At 39.7% G+C, this 24,928-nt stretch overlaps 1 protein-coding gene across 40 annotated transcripts in view; it reads right to left on the minus strand.

Moving 5' to 3' along the window:
- The window catches only part of shot (dystonin-like protein short stop), a 91,116-nt gene extending 66,260 nt beyond the window's left edge, over positions 1-24,856 (minus strand). For 20 of the 40 annotated variants that reach the window (XR_011416887.1, XM_032437350.2, XM_032437341.2 and 17 more), the window contains exons 1-2: positions 4,209-4,481; positions 664-1,333 (exon numbers count right to left, since the gene is read on the minus strand). Coding sequence is in view for 39 of the 40 variants with exons in the window: in XM_032437350.2 (XP_032293241.1) it covers positions 664-1,159 (496 nt within the window). In the remaining variant the exon portion in view is untranslated. Of the gene's footprint in view, positions 1-663; positions 1,334-4,208; positions 4,483-15,983; positions 16,486-24,650 lie in introns of those variants that run through there. The other 20 variants (XM_032437369.2, XM_032437366.2, XM_032437367.2 and 17 more) reach the window with 7 other exon arrangements.
- Positions 24,857-24,928: the final 72 nt, after the last annotated feature.

The raw sequence follows: 24,928 nt of genomic DNA on the forward strand, positions 1-24,928 counted from the left end.
GGCAGCATTTTTAATAGCGCTTTTGTTCGTTGAATAACTAGCCAAACTGTCAAGATGAAACACGGGAAATAAGCAACTGGCAAGTAACGAGTAGAGGATAAAAAACAAGAAGTATAGAATGAGTCTAAGAGATGCCAAAACTGCTAAAACTAGCCAAGGGTACCCGAAAACAAAAATAAGTAGCGAATAACGAGTCAGAAGTAGCGAGTAACGAGTTAAAAGTAGCGACTCAGAAGTAGCTAGTAACGAGTAGAGAATAATGTGTCTCTGTTTATGGATTAACATGTAACGAATAGCGAGAAGGAGAAGTAGCGAGTAACGGTAAGTAAGGTTTCTCTGTCAAGTGATTAACAGGTAGCGAGTAACGATTATGTTCCCCGTTCTTGGCTTGACTCTGGTAAACACAACCTCGCAAGTAAGGCGTTGCTTAAATAGACCTGAAAAACTCTTAGCAAAGCCGATAACGAGTAACGAGTAGCGTATTAGAGTTAGTTGAACAACTGGATAAACAGCCACACGCAATTAGGCAGCGAGTAGCGTGAAACAAGTAACGAGCAAGGACCAACGAATAACGAGCAACTCGTGTGCTGATAAAATGAACCTTTGCCGACTTACGCATAATATCCCAATCTTCTATAAAATGATCCCAAATGGACATGCTACCTTTAAACTGCGTCAACGCATCCTCGTAACCGCCCTGCGGTTGCGCCTGCGTTGACGAGTGTTTGGCCTTTTTGGCCGCCGGACTAGCCTCGATCAATCCATGCGAATGCCGATGCTGCTGCTGCTGCTGCTGATGCTGCTGATGCTGCTGATGATGATGGTGATGATGATGATGACTGCTGCTGCTGTTGCTATGGCCATTGGCATACAATTCCCGATCGCGTTGCTCCCGCTGCACCTGATGATAGTCAAGGGTGCCGTTGCCACCAACGCCGACGCCTCCAGGCGATACAGAGATTCGTGCCGGCGATGCGGCTGAGCTGCTCGTTGTGGTGGCATGATGATAGCTCTGATGATGATGGTGCGTCTGCCTGGAGCTGCTGCGTTTCATCGAATTGCTGCCGCTGTGATGATGTGGACTGGCATTGCTTGGCTCATGCTGCTGCTCGTTGGGATCGAAGCCGAGACGATCCTTATAATAGGAATGCGATGTCATCTTGCGTTGTCATGTAGCGGCACGTTGTGGCACTTGGAAATACTTTCGCTTGCGCGTGTATTTTTGTTTTTTTTATTTTTTTTTTATTATTATTTTTAGCACGTTTGTTGCAGTTTGGGTTTATTTTTTGTGGATGGCACTTTGTGATTTTATTTTTATTGCTCCGCTGACTGACTGATTGACAAAACGAAATTTAAGGCTAAAGTTGGAGTTGTCAGCTCTGCGTTGAGATGCAAATTAGCCGCATGAGTCAGCGTTACGTACTTGAACGTGAAATCAACGAATCGAATTGCAAAATGAAACAGAATAAAAATCAAGTGCATTAAAATACAAATTTAAGTAAAAGTTTTCTCTCTCTCTCTTTCGCTGCGTAAGGAAGTCTATTTGCGAATCTCTCGATGCCGGCATTTTGTTCCAATTGGCCGACAGCCAAAAACTGAGCCGCCGGCCACGCAGCATTTGTATCTTTACACATGCTTGCGAGTATCTTTTGTATCCGTGTGCTTGTGTATCATTATGTGCGGTTTTTTGCAAGTGACAGACGACTTGCTGTTTCTGCATTTTGTCGTCCGGCTCTTGAACTGTCCCGACAAACTACAGACAATTGACAAAAAAAAAATAAATAAATAAGAGCGAGGAACGAACAGACAGAAGTTCAAATACCCTACATGGTGTTGTCTTACTTTAAAATACAGATTCATCTTCTGTTCAAAATCTCGATGCCCTTTTAAATATTTATAGGAAACTTCTAAGTTAATCTGATAACTTTCAGGCTTTTTTACATTCTTTAAACAACTTTACCTCGGTTCCATTAAAAAAACCATATTTTTTTTTTTAAACTATCTTCAAACTAAACTTATTCAAATAGATTTGGCTAATTGTTTTATTCATATCCGTGCTAAATATATTGATTGTTCTCTAAGTTTTTGGCTTATTTTTATTGTTCAGCATATTTAAAGATAAAAAATGTCGCTAACTTTTCGTAAATTTAAGTGTACTTCATGAGCTTATAATTCGCCTGCCCTTTCGAAGGGTATGTGGAAGGGCACAATATTTTACTTAGCGTTTAGCTTGGGGTGCGGTTCAGGGCGCAAATTGAAATTATAAAGATAAATTGAAATCAGACAACGCAGCTGCCGCGACAGATACAGATACAGATACAGATACAGTGAGTGCCGCAGATACAGATACAAATGGGCGAGTAAAAGCGAGCAATGCTCTAAAATCGTTTGTCTCTTTGCCTCTTTACTTTGATTTCTTTTGTTGCACTTAAAACTGAACAATGACAATAAAAAAGTTTTATACTTTCATTTGCGACAACTTCGCTCACTATTTTATTTTCGGGTGCTTATTCAATTCGTATTACAAATGGAATTTCTTTTGATTATTATTTTGTTCATTTTGCATTCTCGACTGCATGAGGTCAGCAGCTGGGGTGACAGCAGCAGTTGCTGCTGCCGCTTTCTTTCAACTTCCAACTTCCATAATAAATGTATAAATAAAAACATAAATAATAGTACAAACACGCAACACGCAGCTGGCCAATGAGACATGCTGTCGCGCTGATTAGATACCGAGCCCACTCAGTGAGTAGCCTCACAGCACTCGGCGATAGATACTAGTACAAATATCTTTTGAATTTCTCTCGTGTCTGTCTGTCTGTCTATTTATTTTTTTTTCTCTCAATTTGTTTATTGCTTCTTTTTGTTATTGTGCATTGTTTTTAGTTTTCACACAGCAGAATGTGTGTGTGTGTGTGTGTGTGTGTGTGTGTGGGGACCCTTATCAAACGAATTTGTTTTGCATTGCACTTTTACTCAATTTTCTATTATTATTATGTTTTTTTTTTTTTTTTTGGCAATTGGTTTTGCATAATTTGTTAAATTTCAATGTTAATTTCTTGTTTATTTAATTTGCAGCTTTCTTCAGTATATTTTCACTGTTAATATTTGATTTTTTGTATTATTACATTTTTGTAATTTGCTTTTGCTTTTGTTTTTGTTGTTTCGTACTTTTCATTCACATGCAAAAATTCACACAATAACTCATAAAATGTGTTTCTTGTTTACTAATTTTCACATCACTCATTTCTATCGCAATTTTTCCAACACTGTGTGGCACAGTTATTATTGTCTCACATGCCTTTTTCCAGCGGCGTCTGGCATGTGTTTTTATGCTGTTTTGCTGTTTTGCCTTTTTGCCAAGCCAGGCCTGAGCTTTACTGAGAGGCACGCTCAAATTGCATTCTAACAAAACGGTGCTTCGATTTGTGCTGCATTCATTGTTCTAAGTCAGTGAGCGCAAAAGACAAAGAGAAAGGGACGGACAGAAAGAGAAGGGAAGAGAGAGCGAGAGCGTGTGAACGAGAGAGCAGAAACTATGTCTGGCATGTGTGCAAGGAGCCTCAAGAATGTGGCATACAAGCAAATGTAAAAAGTACACAGGTAGACGGACTTTCCAGTTAAGACTCTGGAGACATTGCGTTTGGCATGACTAATTTGCGGGCAATTCAACTGGAAATCAAATCTTTAACGCAACAAATGTGCGTGCACGCAGGCGCATAACAGAACAAAATCTTGAAAAGGTAGCGCAAATGCCGAAAACAAAATAAAAAAAGTAAAGAATATAAAAAAAAAAGAACGGACACACACAAAAAAAAAAAAAAAAAAAAAACTGGTTATTGAATGAAAAGCCAGGCAACAAAAATGGCAAAAACAACCACAAAAACAAAATCAAGCAAAGCTAAAGAAGTTTCTTGAGCGTCTTTTTGGAGCTGAGACTTGGCAAATATTTGAAAAATGCACACACACACACACACACACATGTGCATATACACTTGGAAGGAACTAAACAAATACAGCTGCAAGTTTCCAGTCCGTTTGTTTTCTAAGTCTGATAGCAACAGGCAACACACACACACACACACACATTCGAGCATTTGGTTCAATCGATTGTTTTTTAGTCACTATATTTTATAGTTTTTGTATACGCACTAAAGATAAACACACTTTATTTTTATATAAGCTTTGGCAATTGTAGAAATTATTACGCTTTTTTTTTATATTCTCTTTCTGCGCACTTTGCACAATTTTTCACACACACGACAACTTTATTTCGCGTTGTTGTTGTTGTTGTTGTTGTAGCTGCTGCTTAGGGCCAAGTTAGAAAAACGGCTGTGCGTTGGCAGCGGCAGCAGAAATTTATAAATCGTTGTTGTTGCTGTCGCTGCTGCTGCTGCTGCTGCTGCTGCTGTCTGTTTGGGCAATCAAAAACGAAAAAATTTGCTTGCAGAGGACGCCAACCGCTCGGTATCGTTGTTCAAATTGGACTGAGAACACCGTCAGAGCGCAAGCAACGATTTTGAATGGGTGCCGCACTGCGAGCATTGAGTGCATGCATGTATGCGCCTGTGTGAGTGTATGCGTGAGCTAAGCAGGTGTAGCGCTGGGGCCAACCTCTCGCGCTCTCAAACTCTCTGCCGCTGTCTGTGTGCGTGCGTGTTTTTGTATGTGGGCCGAGCGCGATCGTGGGAGCGCCAGGGCTTAAGCTCTTTGAGTGCGTGAGCGAGTTGCGTTGAACATGTATGAATGACCCAAGCAAAAGACTCACTCAAATAAAAATGCCACATATTTGGTCAAGAAATTTGTTGTGCGCTTTCAGCTGCGGGTTTTTAATTGCGGCAACTGCGGGCACGATTGACAGCCGCTTATAGCAAAAAGCTGTGCTCTATCATGTGGGCTGGCAAAATACAAACAAAATATAAGAAATTTCAAAAAAGAAAAAAACAAAATAAAGAAGAGTAGAAAATAAACCGCTAATGGTCATGGCCGTTAATAAACAAAAAGCCCTAATTTGGCTCGCAGCTGAACGGGCTAATAGCTGCGCTTCCAAAAGAAAACTAAGCGCTGGCTATTCGCATCGACGCCGCGCGAGTGTTTTTGGCGCTCTCTTTAAGTACACCCACTTCCTTATTGCACTGCACGAAAATAGCCACAAAATGAACTTAGCAAAATGTAAACAAGGCGGCAGCAGAGGGCGCGATGCGGGTGCGAAAACTGGAACGCCGCAAGAATTGACTGCTGACCAAAAAAACAAATTATAATGCGGTTGAGTATGTGAATACATATATATATGTGTGTGTGTGTGTGTTTGTGAGTGCTTGTGTGTTGTTATAAACATAAGCAGCTAAAGCAACAAAAAACAGCAAAACAAATCTATGAGGTGTAAAAATAGTAAAAGAATCCATAAAAATGTAGAAATGCAGCCAAACAAAAAAAAAAACCGAAAGAGAGCATTGCAACCAGAGAGCGAGAGAGTGCGCGAGAGCGATTGCCAAAACAGCTGAGCGACTGCAAGTCACATTGCGTGTGCGTAAAGCACTTTGCGCAACGTCAATGCAGTTGTCACAGTGCATATGAAAAACAACAGTTATTGAGTGCAATCATATAAAAATTGAAAGTTGAGCCGTTTGGGTAGTAAGTCACATAACAGCTGCGCTTGAATTAACGGAAATGCATGGCAATTGAAGCCGAAATTGAGTAAAGCTTTGTCACTGACCAATCGGTAAATGACTCAGACGCGCCCAGAGCCTTGGAAGTCGTGACTAAGCTCTCCAAACTCGAGTGCAAATGAGTAGGCTTAATGCTAAAGCTCACTGTGTGAGTGTGTGTGTGTGTGTGTGTGTGTGTGTGTGTGTGTGTGAGTGTCTTAGTTTCAGTCTTTCATTCATTTGCATGCCCCGGTCGCAGTCGAGTAATTCTAGCATCTAGATAAACACTCACGCTCTCTGCTGCTACCAACCCGCCCGTCCACTCTCTCTCTCCCTCTCTCTCTCTCTCTCTCTCTTGAGCGCCAAAGTGGCCGGCCTCAATCAATACAAGTGCGATATTCAGATTGCGAGCTGCACTCTGGGCATCTGTGTGTGGGTGTTTAAGCACGCGCTTACGCAAATTTCATTTTTAATTAGTAACTGCCCCAGTCGCAAAATCGTTGAGCTGATTTCCCATTGGTAGTTGATTTAATTGCCAGCTGATTGCTTATGGCGTTTCGAATTGCCTTCCGGCACGCCAGCGGCTAATATGGCCATAACCAAGGCAAGTTTAGGTCCGCAAAAATCTAAAGCAACAGCTCGCGGGGGTGGGCCACAACAACAGTTAGGCAAAGTTCGCATTGGCGATTATTCAAAGTTTTTTTTTTATTCATGAACTGCGGATTAACCCCAAGTTTGTGGAAGGTTAGCGGCAAGGATAAACACTTGATAAATTATTAGAGCTTTGTTTAACTGAATAATATTGAGAGTCAAGCATGTGTGTATTCATAATTCATGAATGACACTCATATATAAATGAAAATGTTAAACATTTCGTATTCGTAAATAATGTTGTTTGCAAGTTTTATCCCATAAACCATAAAACCTATAGTTTTTCCAGTTATTTCCATATTAATTTATAATAGTAATACTAAAATTTCAGCGTAACATTTAAAGTATAGCACTCATAAGTATTCATGAGACACTCATAAATAACTATAAAAAAAAAACATTGTTAATCAATCAACAATAAATTTGTGTTTGAATTGATATAACAAGTATTCATAATTCATGAATAGTATTCATGAATAGTATTCATGAATAACATTCATACATACTCATGAATATAACTTTGCTAAACATTTACATGTGCTTAGAGCTTCAACTGTAACTGCCTAACTTGAATTATTTGTATTCCTGGGTAGATTGAGTACCCAATATTCATGAAAATAAAAATCAAAAGTGTTTTGAATATGATTCAAAATCTGTGTATAACCCACTCTCCTGCTGTGAATAAGAATGACCATGCTAAAGTAGATACTCATAATATAAAAGGATTTGAGTAAATGTAAAAAAACATTTAAATATTGAGTACTCATTATTTTTGATATTATTCATGAATAACAGTCAAAGAGATTCATCATTTACACTTACGGTATAAACGCTCCAATGTCTTTGATTCGTAAATACAAATTATTCATGAATAACTCTAATAGATATTCATGAATAACACTCATAAATTACACTTGTGCTATTAAAACTGCCGTGTAGGCACCTAATATTCATGAATAACACCCATGAGTATTTTGCGAATAACTGCAGCAACAAGTATTGAGCAACATCCAACAAAAAATCAACAACCTACCTTTGCCGTCTATTGCAAGCTGCGTGGGCAGGTCACGCCCAAACCACTAGAATTCCGGCTGTCAGAGGCCACATCCGTCTCTCGACAAACCGGCAACAGACCCGATCAGGCCAGACCAGACCAAACCCGAACCGACCCGCACCAAGACTCAAAGACCCAAGCCCAGACACGAGTCAGACTCACACTCAGACGACAATTTTCCGTAATGATAGTTGGTCTGCAGCAAAATTGCCGGCTGTGCAGGGCGTCAACCGAAAAGTAAATAAGACGAGTATCAGTCACACAGCCAGTGAGTTATTCACTTATTCACTTAGTGCGCGTCATGCGCTTCAAACCCGGAGATGGAGACATTACTGGACATTGTACAATATGCTCTCAAGTATTTTGAAAACAATGCTCGAATCGCAAAAATATGTCAATGTGGCATTTAAAACGGAATTCGACTGTCCGATTCGTCTTGGGAATGAATAATACAAAAAAAAAAAAACAAAATAAACTTTTCGCAAAGGTAAAGAGTATGAGCGAGGGGTAAGGGTATGAAAAACAATGGAATTTTCATGTAGTTTTGTTTCACTTTGGCAATGACAAGGGCCCCACCAAGTGACCCAGTGACAGAGCCCGATCCCGACCCCGACCCCGAACACGAATACGAGACACAGACCCCCTTTCGAGGTGCCACCAGCTCGTATACCACAGACAGGTTTTGTGTCGTAGGCGTCGCATTTAAATACCGAGTATACATGCACGCTGGCCAAAGGGTGTATTACATACCCTAAGTGCTACGTGCCCGGCCAAGATATACGTGACCGTATGGTGGATAGCGTGAGTTTATTTGTTAAAGACTTTGATTGATGAAGGTTGACGACTCGGGCCAGACATGTCTAAGCCTTTTCCTGCAGAGCAGTGGGCATCAAGTCAAGGTTAAAGTGATGTATGTACCTTTAAATAGAGTCTTGGGAAATTAATTCAATATCTGACTCTCTTGTGATCCTTGAATGTAGTCTTACTCTCGATTCTCCATGTGCTTTCGTCGCCTTGTTTTTAAATCCAAGTCTATGCTTGAAGAGCTTGCTGTGATCTTACATTATCCATCCTTGGATCCACTATGTGACTTAACCCATCTTGGATTTCTTCACAGCTAAACTCTTTCCATGTGTGTTCGCTTCTACATGTGATCATTTCTTGCATGATTTAAGAATGGCATCATATAGATCCCTTTTTTCATTTCACAATTGATTATAATATATATATACATATTCCTACTTTAATACAATTCATAGCATAGGAAAACAAATAGATTCAACGAATGGAAGATAAAGATAGATTATAGAGAGGACTCACAAAATAACACGAATTTTCTGTGAGTCCTTTCATTGTATTTTCCAGAATTTTTTTCTTTAATTAACCGGTTTTACAAATTAAATATTAAAGTCACCCTCTATGCTATAATCCTTTCAATATAAGTAATCTTTCAACCTTCATTCCCTTACTTCCTGCTTGCATTCATTTGCTTTTGACTCTTTGCAAACTAAACACTCTTTAATCAATTGATATCTATTTCTCAGCTGGCTTTCTAGGGTATTCTAAATTCGTTTACTTCGCGTTTGAGGACAATCTCACTTGTTTACGTTTTATTTGCGTGTAATGTCATTTAAATGATTTGCGTGATTGTTGTTGGCTTTGTCAAAAGGCCAACTTGTTTTGCAAGCTCGTTTTTAGCAGTGACGTCATGGACAACAACCTCCCACACACCACACACACACACACATACAAGGAGGCCAGCTGTGAGATATATAACAGGCCATAAATAAGCCCAAACACAAAACTGATATTTGAATCGGTTTTTGTTGTTGCGACTTTTAGCGAAAGGAATTGGTCACCGAGCGAATCCCCGAACGCTGATCTCATTGCATTTTTCTCTGAAACTTGCTCGATTGAAGAGTTGTGGGTGTAACGACAAAAATTAAAATATATATACAGATATATAGATAAAAAGAAGAAGAGAAAAAAAACACTTGTGCTGTGTGTTGTTGTTTGTTTGTTTTTATTGAGACACTTGACAGCCAGGGAACGCATTGCACAACATCTGCCATGAGGCGGGGAAATAGAGTAAGGGCTGGAGCTCTTGACCTCGCAACGGCAAAGTAAGTGTATGATTATCGTCGGTGTCACTGGCAATTAGTAGCGTAATTAAATAATTGTGTACATACAATTTGTTGTGTGCCATGCAATGCAAATAAATGTTGTATTGTTTCAATGTTTGTATCAATTTCTATTCGTTTTGGTATTTATTTTTGATACCCTGTAGCCAAATATGAAAACGGATAGAACTGAAAGATAGCGCTTTGTTGACCTAAGGCTTTGAATTTCAAACTAGTTACGATTAGCTTATATTTTGTTTAATTTGAAATGCTAAAAGTTATCCAAGAATTGATTGAAAAGCATCAAAAATGATACAAGAGAAAGTTAACAGCGGCATGCCCAATTAAGGGGGGCATCTTTAGAGCTGACAACAGGAAAAACTTGTAGAGCAGCAACATTTTATGTATTATTTAAAATTTTTGATTAGATATCTGAACAAAAGAACGCTCAGATTTGCTCAACTCATTATCGCAACAATCTATTTCCGCCAGATTAGCTAAGACATGCTATATAGTGCAAAAACTAGTTGGGAATTTTAAGAGCCAGTCTACAGGGCGTCTACGCGTCCGTCTCACGCTTTCGTAGTGCAATGCTGTATTATTTTGAATTGCGCACAGGCGGCAACGGGCTTTTGATCAACGTTTATTTTTGGCATATCCAAAGACACATAGCCAAAATAAATTGTCTGTTCCGTTAAGAGTTTTCTGCGTGTGTGTCTGTGCCTTGGAGTTGACAAATTGACACACAAAATTGCTTATCTTAATGAGTCACAGAAAAAAAATACGAAACACAAGATCTACAGCCAGCTTGGGAGCTGTTCCATATGGTTACTTCAGCCTTGGTGGAACAGAACAGATAAAAAGAAAAACAACACCACAAAAAAGAAACGGAGCGATACGAAAGGTAAATATTGATGGAACTGAAATTGGGAAGTGCTTGGAAGGCAGCCAACAAGTTAGATGACCTTCAGGCTTTAGTGAAAACCCGATCATAACTCAAGTCGTCCAACTAATTATGAAAGCAATGCACATAAAATAGTCGACGGATCGTCAGCTGGGATCATCATTTGTTATCGATATATAGAGATAATTTAGGTATTTCGGATTTTTGACTGTCGACTAAGTCGTTAAATTCAAATTAAATTCACAAGCACTTAAAACTGTCATAATTTCAAGCGGTTAATTGCGTTTGGTCTGAGCGCGAGCGAGATGGCACACAAAACTGAAATACAAAAAAATGCAAATTGAATTGAAAACTAATTAGAGGTATCAACATGCACGCACACTCACGCCAGATTTGACAATACGCCCCGCGATATGGTCGAACGACACGCATACATAATGACAATTAAAAAACGAAAACGAAATCGAAAAGCAAAAAACTTAAAACAGCAACAAAATTCAGTAAATAGAAGGAAACAAAAATATATGACTTGAACTACGTGCCTTCCAAACAGAAGCAGGTTCCGAGTGCAAGAGGCAGGCAACAAGACAACCTGGCGGGGGAGAGTTTGTGGGGGGAGGGGATACCAACACACAGTTATCAGTTTTCAATTAACAACATCGTGTTATGTACGCGCGCAGTAGGCGTATCGTATCTATAAGATACAAAACAAAGCGCAATACCGAAAAAAAAAACGAACTAAAGAACACCAAATAAACGATAAAAACAAGAGCAAAACGTTACAAAAAATACCCTAAAATACAAACACAAACAAATTACAACAAACCAAAAGCAGAAGCAGCAGCAGAAGAGAATTCCCAAGCTTTTCAGTCAGCAAGCGACAACCCTGGCAGCGGCAACTGTATTTCCGGCGGCGGCCTGTTGCCGGGCCAATTAACCATTAAAACAGTGCACACGTTCGCGCCGTGAGCTGCATAGCTAATAGCTCGAATAGATCGCAGATCGTGCAGTCGGAGGCTAGTCATGAAATTTATTAATGAAATATGCTAACAAGAAAAAAAAAGAGCCAGGGGATTGGCTTGGCCATTAATAAGCAGTTATCGATAACATTCGATAACAATAACAAAGAAAAGCTTGTGTTGCAAAGCGACTAAAAATAAAAGCTTATGCTTCTTATTCTTATTCAGCGGCGACAGAAAATGAAGAGTTTATTGGCTAACAGCCAACTATGGGCAATTTGATTGATCAATGCGTAACAAAATCAAATAAGGAGAAAATACAACTATAAAATAAAGAAATTTGAATACCCTACATGAAAAGATGTTGCAGAGTACTCGATTGAAATACTAAGAATTCTTAGATCTTAAAATAAAATATATCGAATTAAAATATCTTTTTAGAGATTGAGTTACAGCAACATTTATTATTATCATCGATAACATATCGATCTGAAGCGCAACTTAGGACATTTTAATACGCAATGACAGCGTTACCAATTATAAATGTGCAATAATTCAATAAAGAGTCGAATTCAAAAAGCAATTATCGATAATTAAACGGCTAGTATCATACATAAATCGTTGATTTATAGTGTTAGATCTCTTATAAAAAGATTATTGAGATTATTCTGTAATCGATAGTTAATCGATTGTTATTAAAATTAAATGAATGCATATAGTATTATTTTATTATACTTTGGAAACGAAGCTTTCTAAGGAAAGTCAATCCCCCTCAAATCTGGCCATAATCTGTGCTTAGCAATCATATCAAAATACCCTTCCCTAGAGTATGCAAAACCTGTAAATGGTGTCAGAAGTACGGCCTACGCGCCGAATCGATTTTCGAAGAAAAAAAAAAAGTGAATCGGCGCCACCAAAAACGGAAACGTCGCGCAGGCGTAACCAAAAAAAAAAAAGGAAAGAAAGAGACAGCTGCGCGGCCGAAGAAAGAGCGAGGAATAGTGAACCATTTGGAAAAGACGAACAGTTTACATAGTATTAAAAATAGGCATAAATTAAGGCGCTTTGAAAATGTTGTTTGCACAAATTCTTAACAAACGCGTCCCAAAATATCGAATACGTATTGTTTAGGTAGGGGGCGTGGCATCGCGGGAGCGCCCCCATTTTGCGTAGGCGTTTGATTTGATTAGCTGAACGCGAATTGTTGACTCACAGTTTTGGGCCAAAATGTTTGCTTTCAGCTTTTAGCTCTTTTATAAGCCAAGTTTTTACCCGTTACATGCACGGGTGGGTGTATGTGTGCGTGCGTGTGCGTGTGTGGGTTAACTGGCTCAGGGCTAATTAAAACTTAGACAACAACCAAAAATGCAAATGCAAAACTTTGCCACATTAAAACTTGTCCAACACACGTTACAAACTGTGCAAATTCTGTTTGCTTTATTTTTATACCCAAAGTCCATTGGTAAATGGGTAAAAAGGGTAACAGGAAGATTGTTTGCGATAGTCGATAACTTGCCCCATTTCCAAGCAATCGATAAAAATGGATTTAAAAACTGGTTTGAGCATATATCTCAGGGTTTAAGCAAATTTGATAAATAGCCTCTAGATAGTAAAAGCAGTCAAGTATCTTTAAAGCCTCCCTGCGATATGTTTCCGCTAATCGATAACTTTCCCCGTTTCCAGCCAATCGATAAAAATACAATCGAAATCTTGAGCTAGAGCCAACAAATTCTCGAATAGTATCTGCAGCTCAAGTATCTTTCAACCCCCCCCCCTCCCCCTTCCCCTCCCCCTAGCGCAAGCTGCATTTGTCCTTAGTAGAAATTTCAGGGTATCGCCTAGTCGGGCACTGCCGCCTCAAGCTAGCTTGCTTGTTTTTTTCTCTATTTTTTTTTTACATGCGAATCGCTTTGCATTGGTTTTGGAGCCTACACAGCTTTGGCCACAACAGCCCCGCCGGCCGCCAGTCGTGGGAGTATGTGTCTGTGCGGCACGCCCCGCTGCCCCCCGCTGCCACCGCCAGCTGTCAATCTCAATCAAGATTTTTTGCTAACTTGTAGCTGGTTTTCGTTTTCATTGCAGATCTTGTCTCAAGTCTGGTTTTTATTTAAGCCACAATGCAATTGAATATTATAACATTTGTGGGCGTGGCATTCAACAAATACAACTAATTTGTGGGCGTTATGGAAAGTGGAAAAGTGGAAAAGTGCCTTGCATTGAGCACAATCCGAAAGCAGCAAGGTCATTCGATTGGATTAGCCAACTGATCTTGAAATATTTGAGGCAGATGATGCGATTGAGCTAAGCTCAAGAGAAGTCTGCCCACATACGAATCAATTTATAATCAAATTGGTTTACTTCAAGCGGCTCATCATATTATCTAATAATAGGCGCTTGCACTATTTCTGAATTTCGCAAATGTTTACAAAACGAAATGGTAGAGAAATTTGCAGCAGAATTACGATATTATGTTGCTTTATTATAAAAGTTCTACACTAAATAATAATATTTCATTAATGAAATTTAACAACCACTTTTTAAAAACTTAATATAAATAAATATATATTTTCAGTATGAATCAATTAAGAGTCAAATTTTATCAATTAGAAAATAGAAAACCATTTCGTAGTATTATACACAGCTTTTTGCATTCTCCTAATAGAAATGCCTCATTCAGAATTCCAAAGGGTATTTACGAAAATACCTAATCCCATTTTTCACCAAGAATCGTTTATCTGAATCCAAGCAAACATTTCACATTGCACTCCACTTGATTTCCATGACTCGAGGGCTGTGCCTGAGGGGGGAGGGGGGTAACAAATAGCTGAGAGCCAGCTCCGAGTAAATATTGTAGAGCATTCAATGGACTCAATACGCAAAAAGCTGGCAACAATATTTGTTTGTTAGCCGAACAATGCCCTCAACGGAGGCAGCGGCTGCGGCAGCAAAAGTCGGCGACATAAATTTCAATTTTTGTGTTGCAATTGCAAAAAAAAAAAAAAAAACAGAAGGAAACTAAAAAGAGGAAGAACGAACGTGGCACGCCGAAGACCAAATACCCTAACGGACTTAAAGCAGATGTGTGGTATATATATAGAAGAGTTCTTTTTCATATGCTGATATGCAAGAATGATAGAATCAATAGTCAAAGAATCATGAAACATATTAAAGCTCAAAATTCGATTGAGTTCAGACGGGAGCTATATGATATAGTGCTTCGATCTGGCCGAATTCGAGATATATACTAAATGCTAAAAAGCTGAAATTATGTCAATATTCAGGCAAAGAACTTTAAAGCTGAGAGAATTATTTGCATTTAATCCGACGCGAAAATCTATAGGTATCGATAAATGTTATCAAATAATAATAATTATCGATCAATTAAAGGAGTTATCGATAATGCAACATAATTGATCTACATTCTCAAAGATGAACGACTTAACACAAACAGATGAGACAGAAGAATAGAAATATATCGATTAAATTGCATAAACTGATCAGGAATATATATGTTTATTTTAAGGTAGTCTTCTAAGCATTACAAATTGCACGACAATATTACAATATCTGCAGCAAGTGTATGAAAATGCAGCGGAAAATAACCTGGCCAGATACAAAACGTTGGTAAGAGGCGTGCAACAGTGGGATCGCGGCAGAGGGGGCAGCGACGGGTCTGTGGGCTGTGTGGCGACTCCGTTGGCGGCACAGAAATAGAATAAAAGCGACAGCAGCGGAGGCTGCACCGTTAGGCGTAGAATTAGCGCATAATATGCGAGTTCCAACAGCGGATTGGGAGCGCCAGTAGCTGCAAGGGGTGCGGCAACGGCAGCGGGATGGGGAGGGGGAGGGGGAGCTGGGGAGCGGGTGCAGAGTCGGAAGGCGTATTGGAAAAATGTCAATGCGACAGCGTGTTGCAGCGTCGCTTAATGGATTGAGTTGCCGGCAGAGTTGGCAAACTGCGGCACAGTTTGGCAAGCACTGTGTCGGAAAATGAGTGCAATGAACCGAGCACCGAGTGTGGGAAACTCGAAGGGAAAAAAGACTCCGCCGTCTGAGCCCTGTTCGAGTGGGTAACGCGAATATTTGAACAAAGAATTGGCACGCATTTGTTTGTCGGCCGGCATGGGTGGGTTAATATAAAACAAAATGTCGTGTCTAATATCAAATAACATACTTATAAATTACATTAAAAGATATATATTTAATTCATGTATTTGCTTCGATTACTAACGAAACTATCGACAAGAATAAGAATGTTTAAAATGCTAAAAGTTATCGATAGCAAATGAGGCGTTTTTATCGACATCGATCGTTATATTACTATCGATATTCATCGGTATATTGCTATCGATATCCAAAACTTTTCAGTGATTTAAATGATCAAACATAAACGTTATCGATAAATCTTGTTCTATCGTTATATTATTATCGATAAGTAATAGTAAGAATTCAATTAGATCGATAAACTTCAAGTTAAATTCTACAATTATTCAGATTTTAATGACAAAAAGCTGTACAAATTTGTTAGCTATATGAAAACTAGATCTAGATTTTATGAAAATATATTTTATACTATATTATCGATATTCTATGTGCAACTAAATATCGTTCACAATTGCCAACTAGTCGAGGATATTTTTGACTCACCTGCTATGCGTAGAACGGCCCGATCTGCCGGATCCAGCTGCAGTATGCTGAGCGGCTTATCCTTAGCCCATTCGCTAAGGGATTCGCGATCCATCATAATGTTGGCAGCGCTCCCCGTTGATGCATAGATGCGTCGCCGTTTGCACAGTTGCTGTTCGGATTGATGATGCCGTGGCTGCAGCAGGGGGCACGACCCCAACGATGCAGCTGTTGTATGTCCGTTGCAATTGATCTCCTCCCCCCGACCGGCGACCGCCAACAGTTGCGGCGAATGTGGCGATTGCGGTGTGGAGCGAGAGCGGATGTAGCTGCGCGGGGACGCCGTCTTTGCGTTTATTTCTTCCTATGCTTGAGGTGTGTGCGAGCGAGATGGTTGCTGCCTCTTGCTGTCTCGCTTGCGCCTGAGCTGATTTGCTATTGTTTTTTCTTCTTTTTACTTAAACACTAATTGAAATTGTACTAAAATTTGGCTAACATGGACTTTGTTCGTTTTAATACTTGGCTGTAAAAATAAAAATAAAGAAAACGAAGAAAAAATTTAATAAAATATTGTGTTTGCTTAAACAGTGAAAGCTCTACTCTTCGCTCTTTTAAGCGGACATATCCTCCACCAGGTGAAACTCAGGTGCGTTGAGTATTCGCCTATGAGAGCTTTCACTGTACTTGTGTGATAAGGTTTTTTTTTAAATTAAAATATATTGTGCATCCAATTATTTGTGCTAAAAGTTGCAATGTAGTTATGCACTGATTTTATAATTTAATTGGTTGTATTAATTACGCATATTTTTTTTATTTAGCTATTTATTTATTTATTTTTATTTGTAGTTATTATTTGTTGTCTTGTTTTTTTCATCAATGTTTTGCTCGCTCGTTTTTATTTTGAGCTCGCAACAGTTTGCATTGCATACTTTTAGGCGAACATGTAAATTACAGCCGCTGCCTCTGTCTGGCCTTTGCTGTATATGTAAAGTGAGCAGCAGCAACAACAACAACAACAAAAGCACTTGTTATCAGACATTCGCGGCGCAACCGTTTGCCAGTGGGTCAATGCCAGCTAATAAAAACAACAAAATCACACACACACACGCGCGCCTAGTTAAAACCACAAGCGGAAAACGGAAGGCATTTGCGATAATTATATGCACAGTTTGACAGCTACTGTGCCTCGGATAAATAGCCATGCAGCAAAACAAAAAGAATAACAGCGCATTCGATATCGAAAAACGGTCGCGCAATTTACAATCAATGAAATTCGAACGAACAACGGAAACTACGTTTGCTGATAAACAACGGTGCACGTGTGTTTTAGTGCATGAGTGCCTGTGTGTATGTGTGTGTGCGTGAGAGTGCAGCCAAATGTCAACATAATCAAGCCGCAAAGAGAGCAGGCGAGAGCGCGTTAATAGAAATGCGAGACCGGTTTTTTTTCTTTAACAAAGAGAGCGCGCGAGAGAGCATTTGCGCAAGCGCAATGCAATACCGGAAATAGACAGCGCTGCAAACGTTGCGAAGCAGCGTGCAATGTGCCAGAGTCATAAAATATACAGGCCAAATAAGAAAAGTCACAAGAACCAGAAAACGTTCTATTGGGCAGCTAACGGCAAGCTTCCAGTCGAAGCTATGTTATCTACCGCTCTCAGGCGCTCTCAGTCGCTCTCTTTTGCTTGCCAGCGGCTCAATGGCCAATTATCGCTGCTAAATTGTATTATTATTGAATGTCTTTTGGCACTGAAATAACTGTGTGCTTGTGTGTGTGTGTGTGTGTGTGTTTATGGGAATTGTTTTGACGCGTTTTTTGTTTTGTGCCGCATGCTTTTTATGACTTTTATCAATGTCTTTTGTGGACACTTTTGGTCAGTCACATAGAATAACTAACTGTACACAATAGCCGCAACGCTAAAGGTAGGGTGCGGGGGCAGCAGACGTGATTGGCAAGCTTAAAATTTGGCATGCACGACAGCTGCGTTTGAGTGATTGTCAAACTGTGCGCCACAGGTTGACACACGCTCGAGTGCACGTCAAACTGTAGACAAACGTTGACGCCGACGTCGCCGTCACATTGTCAGGCCTAGAATCAACAAGCTTATCATAGAAAGCCCCAAAAAATAATACAAAAAAATAAATATGAAAACTGAAAACAAATGTGTGCGTGCGCTTATCAGCAGATAAGCGAGTCATGAATTTAATTGTTGAATGATAACTTGTACAGTTAGAATTCAGAAAAGAAAAAATGAAAAGAAAAAAACTCAAACTATGCGAACTGGCGGCCTTTACTTTTGTACCTGCGATTAAAAATAGCAGTAACGTCTAAGGCTAACTAAAGTCCAACGACTAGAAGATATCCTGTAAAGACTTGCATACGCACGAGGCTCTTCTTCTTGCTTTGCCAAGACCTTTGTTGTCTTTACCTAACTCTTCTTATGTAACTTTTTTTGTTTAACGTGCGAAAAAAGTAAGTAAATTGTTATCGATAGTTATCGATTATCGAATTTTAAGCTTTATACGATAAATAACAACATTGATTTGAATTGTGCGTCTTGGCAGCTGATTCTGATCAAGAATACAGCTGCAGTATACCTTCTTTAGCGCTCAACAATAATTACAGGGTATATAGAATCGCAAATGCGCTGATCTAATCGCCGCTGCAATCAAACGAAGGTTGCTGACACGTTGATTTATCGTATTGCCTGGCTATATAGACTGCTTGCTAAGACAGAAGCTCCCGAGCTCTGAAACAACATTTGATATACTTAGATTTAATTAAGAACATCCGAATGGGTAGGTAGCACATTTAACTTGCAAATTAGCTGACGGCCAATTCGAAAATAGAAAATGAAAACGAGACGAGACGCGACGCGACGATACTAAAATTCGCTTCTCCAAGTTGCCCTCCAGCTGCGCGCCTGGCGACAGAGATCCCAAATGGGCGCAACAGCTGTTCAGATAGAAAACAGCAAATATATAATTAAGACGAAGGGCCCAGAGGAACGCACACATTCTCGACGACAGACAGGCACGTTGGCTAAAATTCAATTTGTGCAACTTCATTCGCAAAGCACAAGAAATCAACAAAATAAAATAGAAACTCAATTGAAAAAAAAAAACAAAACTAATGAAAACCTTAAAAATATATTAAAAATATATAAGCAATTAAAATAAAATATATCAAAATAATATAAAAGAGGTTCTAGTTGGGAGCTGCCGACTAGGGAATACCCTGAACCCTCCTCTTCCAACATCAAATGCATATATATATATTCTATTTTAGAAGCAACATATCATGTTTCATGATTCTAGCTCTTGTTATTTACCAAAAATGACCAAAAAAAACAAAATATCGATATCGATTTTTATCGATTGCTTGGAAACGGATTAAGTTATCGATTATCGGAAACAAACACGATCTGCACTGGGAGCACCTACATCTAAAATTTCTCTAGCTCTTATAAGTTCTCAGATCCTTGAGTTCATACAGACGGACAGACAGACAGACGGACAGGGCTAGATCGACCTGGCTGATCAAGAATATATATACTTTATGGGGTCGGAGATGCTTCCTTCTGCCTGTTACATACATTTGGATTTCGCACAAATACAATATACCCTTATACCCATTTTTAATGGGTTCAGGGTATAAAAACAAGAGGTTCTAGTTGGAAGCTCCCAACTAGGGAATACCCTGAACCCTCCTCTTCCAACATCAAATGCATATATATATATTCTATTTTAGAAGCAACATTTCATGTTTCGTGACTCTAGCTCTTGTTATTTACCGAAATTGCTCAAAAAACAGAATATCGATATCGATTTTTATCGATTGCTTGAAAACGGAGTAAGTTATCGATTATCGGAAACAAACTCAATCTGCGCAGGCACTAGGAGCACCTACATCTAAAATTTCTCTTGCTCTTATAAGTTCTCAGATCCTTGAGTTCATACAGACGGACAGACGGGCGGACGGACAGGGCTAGATCGACTCGGCTGATCAAGAATATATATACTTTATGGGGTCGGAGATGCTTCCTTCTGCCTGTTACATACTTTTAGATTTTGCACAAATACAAAATACCCTTATACCCATTTTTAATGGGTTCAGGGCATAAAAACAGCCTACAAGTTTATCTTATTTTGGGTGCACACATTCCCGAGCCTATTCCTATCAAGTGAAGCACCGGAACTGGTCGGTTCAGACTTTGTTTGTATAACGATGCCTACAATTCCTATGGCTCTGCGGTAAGCAATGCCACATTTATAGTATACTCGTATTCTGGCGGAGAGCCCATAAAAAAGCACTTGAGGCAACACCACAAGACTTTTTGAAGACCAAGCCGCCCAAAGAGGAGCTCGTTTCCTCCGCTCAACTGGGAGATGGGAGAAGCTAAGGCTGCGCTTAGAACAGCCATTGGGGTTCCCAGTTGAAAAGAGACATTAACTGACATAGAGGGGGGAGGGGTGGAGGGAGGGACTTGGGCAACCACAAAGTCAATTAAGCGACAGTTGAACGGGCAATAACAGCAAATAGTAGAAATAAAAACCGTCACAAAACAATAAACGCTGATAAAAACGCACACAAAGGCAACCAGTTTGACAACGTCATCGCTTAGAAAAAGTTAATAATAATACAAAAAAAAAAAAAATAAAAAAGAACAAGTAGAGCTGCTGTGGCCAAAAGTGCACGACCAGCAGATGCCCTGTCACATTTTCACACTTTGAACAACTCTTAAAGAACTTCTGAATTTATCATCTTATATATATTTATTAATTATATATATTGACCAAGGAAGAAGAAGAGCCAGCTGCTGTTTCAATACCTTTTGAATAGCTTCCATATACCCTAACTCAACGACTTTCAGTGTATATAGGGTATATAGAATACGACACGACATACGAGCCGCACGGCTTGGAGGGGGTCGGGGTCGATTGTAGGCATAAACCCAACCATGGGAACTAAGCACGGTACAATTATTAATTGTCTCGTAAGCTGACAGGCATTAATAAGCGACATTAGTCTCGATTTATAAAACTGGAGCCCAATGAAATCATATTCCAAATTGCATTGATTGAACAAACGATGCCATTAGATCATTATTTGCAGGCCCCAACGCCCAGCTAATGGGTGAGTTATAGGCGAGCACATGATTGCGATTATGTCATACGCCTCTGGGGCCTTTGCTTGTTTATCGGGGCTGCCCGATGGGATCGCCCAATTAGACAATGTTTTGCATATCAGTTGAAAACGAGTTCAATTATAAAAAATTAATTCGAAATTTGAATTTACATTCCAGTTTGCATTGGTCTCGACTGAATCATTAGCTACTTAGTTATTAAATTGTCAAAAATGAATGTTTAATTAGAGGCGTTTTGTTTAAAGGGATTCTAGAGTATGTTCTAGCACAACCTTTACTGTCGAAGGTATCTTTGAGATATATGTATATCTGATAAGAACTATACGAACTATATCTCGATTTCTGCTAATATCTGCCATAGAATTTAGTTGTTCGTGTTTCTCTCATGTAACTCTCATTCATCATCGATCGCTGATCATTTGTGCTCTATATATTATCAGCTGATATGAGCTATTCTTAGGGTTTTATATTCTGGATCTTCGGTTCAGCTTCGCATTTAGCTCAAAGATCAGTCAATGTTCAAAGTGATCATGGCTCTGCATCAGCTAGTCATCAGTTTGTCTTTCATCTTTCCAACTGTGTGGCTGCTAATTGTTAAATGGGCCCGTTTGAAACACTTCATTTTCATGTTTACGAGCGTCAGTTGGCGGGCTAATTGGGGCTTTCCTTTCCATTCACAGTGCGGCCTAGACAATATATAGTTGTTCGCTTTTTGTAGGCGTTGCCTCTGCAGAATTTTAATTAGCTGGAAGTCTTGAAGTTCGTAGCCGAGTTGCCATTAACAATAATTCTGTGGAAACTGTGAGTTGCCGATTGCGTTGCTTGTTCGCTTATCAGAGATGCCACATGACAGATAATTCGAGACATGACAATGATGCAAGGCAATTGTTACAACTAGATAAAGTCATTTCATTTTTGTGAAAGAAACTTTATTTAATCTACAATTGCTGGCAAAAGTATCTGCTGGGCCTCAACTCTAATTAGGCTAATCGGACAACCCCAGACACCTATTGGGCGGCACGCCCCGAACTTGCATGCAAAGCGGCGCCACTTGACCTTTTAGCCACGAGTTCAGCGTTCCGCTGGGACTGAGACTGTGGCACACCCAGACGACCAGAGCGAGGGAAACTTTTGAGCCAAGCGCTGTGGCAGGAGTTAAAGCAAAAACATGGGCCAAGTGCATGGAAAAAACGCACAACTTGTCAGACGGCAAAACGAAAAGAAGACGAAGAAGAAGAACTGGAGGAGCAGGGGGAACAGACAGGCAGACGAGGCGGTAAAACAGCTACAGTCAACGCTCGAGTGCATTTTCCGGGCCAACAGCGGAACAACAACAACAACAACAACAACCCCTCGCATGTTTTTTTTCTAGGCTAGGGCCGCAAATCAATTTGATGATGTTACAACTCGTTAAGAGAGAGAGAGAGAGAAAACGCAATGTCGCTTGTAATATGAAAAATAATGTACAGTGGACGCTCGCTAATTAGAACGCAGCGATTTCACACGTAGATATTAGTTAGTTTTTTGTACCTTTGAATTAAATTATAAAGTTTTACTAAGCCCATTTTTTTTTGGAATTTGCATTCATTTCTTTAACAAAAGACATTAAAAATTGGATATTAAATTTTTTAAGAATTCCCATATCTGAGCAAATTGCCTTTTTCTTAAGTCTCACATTCGCAGCGTCCACTGTATTTGTCCAGCAACTGCCAAAAGGCCAAACGCGCAATTGTGTGTGTCTGTGTTTGGGGGTTGCTTGCGTGCATTTTGAGCAGCCACTGAACTTTGCTGTTATAAAAAGAACAAGCAAAAAAAAAAAACCAAAAAGTGTTTAAAAAAAAAAACCAAATTGTAAACAGAGCGCCGGCACAAGCAAAGATAAATGCTGAGAGCGGAAGTCTTGCACTCTCTCTCTCACTCTCTCCCTCTCTCGTACTCTCATTCAGCTCTGCATGCGCTGTCTGTGTTATGAATGTTGTTGTGGTCAGTGTCAGGGCTGCCATTGGCAGGCGGCAAACGGCAGCAGGTTGAATGTCAGTGTGTGTGTATGTGTGTGTGTGCGTGTGTATGAGTAATGCGTGCGATTGACTGATCAAAACGGAACATGTGAAATGTGAGCAAATGTGTCACCCACCACTCAAAAATTATCCTACCAGACATCCCCCCTCTGTCGTCATCATACAGTCGCTGTCTTATCCTATCGATTTTTCAAGCGCGCGCAACAATAATAAAAGAATAAAGATTGATTTTAAAAAACACATGCATTTGCTAATTAACATCACAATGCGAACTTGTCTGGGAAGAGCTTTTGATTTCGACGAAGATAACGCCAAGGGCTGCATCGCTGCCAACACTTAAGCCGGCCTTTGCCGGCAGAGACGCAGCTGCTTTGTGTGCTGAGGGTTGAGGGTTGACACAGTTCTGAAGCACAAACACACACTTATATACACATACACATACATACATCTTTGCGTTGCCTTTGTTTTCCATTAAAAAGTTCATAAACAAATTATGTAGTTGTTTATTTAACACAAACACACACACACACACAGTCACATACGTAACGCACACACATTAGCAGATCAACAAATGTTGGCGGCTGGAACAAATTCCAAATGAGAACAAATACCGTTTATTGTTGAAGCTTTTGACTCTTGTCGATCTCTGCTTCATGCACTTTTTTTCATGCTGCTTTTTCTCACTTTGCATTTGTCACTGTCGGCGCTGCAGAGGACCGAAACACGTTGAAGCTTTGAATTTTGCACAATTTCTTTTGCACGTTTTTTTTTTCATTATTTTTTTTTTTTTTTGTTGTTTGCCATACATTGCCCTCAAATCGTGCTGCGGTCGCCGACGCGAGCAGCGCTGCTCTGCACGCTGAGTCATAAGGAGCAGCAGCAAGAGAGCAGCAGTTACAGCAAAGGAGATGGATAGATAGATAGAGAGAGAGAGAGAGAGAGATGGCGACAGAGAAAAAGAGCGTAAGGAGCGGCTGAGCTGTGCAGGCCAGCAGGGTGCTCTTCTTATTGTTGTTGTTGTTGTTTTTGTTATATCCACTATTTTTTTTTTGTTTCGTTTCGTTTTGGCTTTTCTCGAGCAACATTTTTCCTGTTGTTTGCCGTTTTCACGCTGCTGCTCTGATGCTTATGTTAATTTTCACATTCACAAACTGCAATGCATGTATGTGTGTGTGTGTGTAGTTACACTGCATACACAAAAATTATAAAATAATTTATGGCAATTTTAGCAAGCGAATCGTTCGAGTTGTTGTTGCATTTGTTATTGTTGCATTTACTTTTGTTGAATATCTCTTGCGTCTTTTACAAGCGTGCAGTTTGAATGAGTTGCACAGTTTTTTTAATATTTTTTTGTGTTACTCTTTGGTTTGCACTTCGTTTACACACTCTTTACACTATGCTGCTTACAACGAAGTAGTTGTTGCTGTTGTTGTGCTTGATGCACTTCTAGATATAGATACCGTTACACTTGTGCAATTTACAACAACAACAACATTGACGGCGTCTACACAGACAACACTTACACAAACAAGCACGCACACATATGCACACACGGGAGGCGTACTCGGTGCAATTGGGCGCAACAACAATAAATTATAATTTACGTGCCCAAAAACCACACACACAATGAAAATTTCCCAGTGCAGCGAAATTTAATTCTACCGAAATGCAATGCGAGTAACGGCCAGGCGGCTTACTAGCGCGCACACGTCCTACCGCGTTGACTTGTGAATTGAAACTGATATCGTCTATCGATTGAGCAAGTGGAATATTCTATCCGGCGGCGATAATACTCGGAGAG

The sequence above is a fragment of the Drosophila virilis genome, chromosome 5 (assembly GCF_030788295.1).
Source record: "Drosophila virilis strain 15010-1051.87 chromosome 5, Dvir_AGI_RSII-ME, whole genome shotgun sequence".
NCBI lineage: Eukaryota > Metazoa > Arthropoda > Insecta > Diptera > Drosophilidae > Drosophila > Drosophila virilis.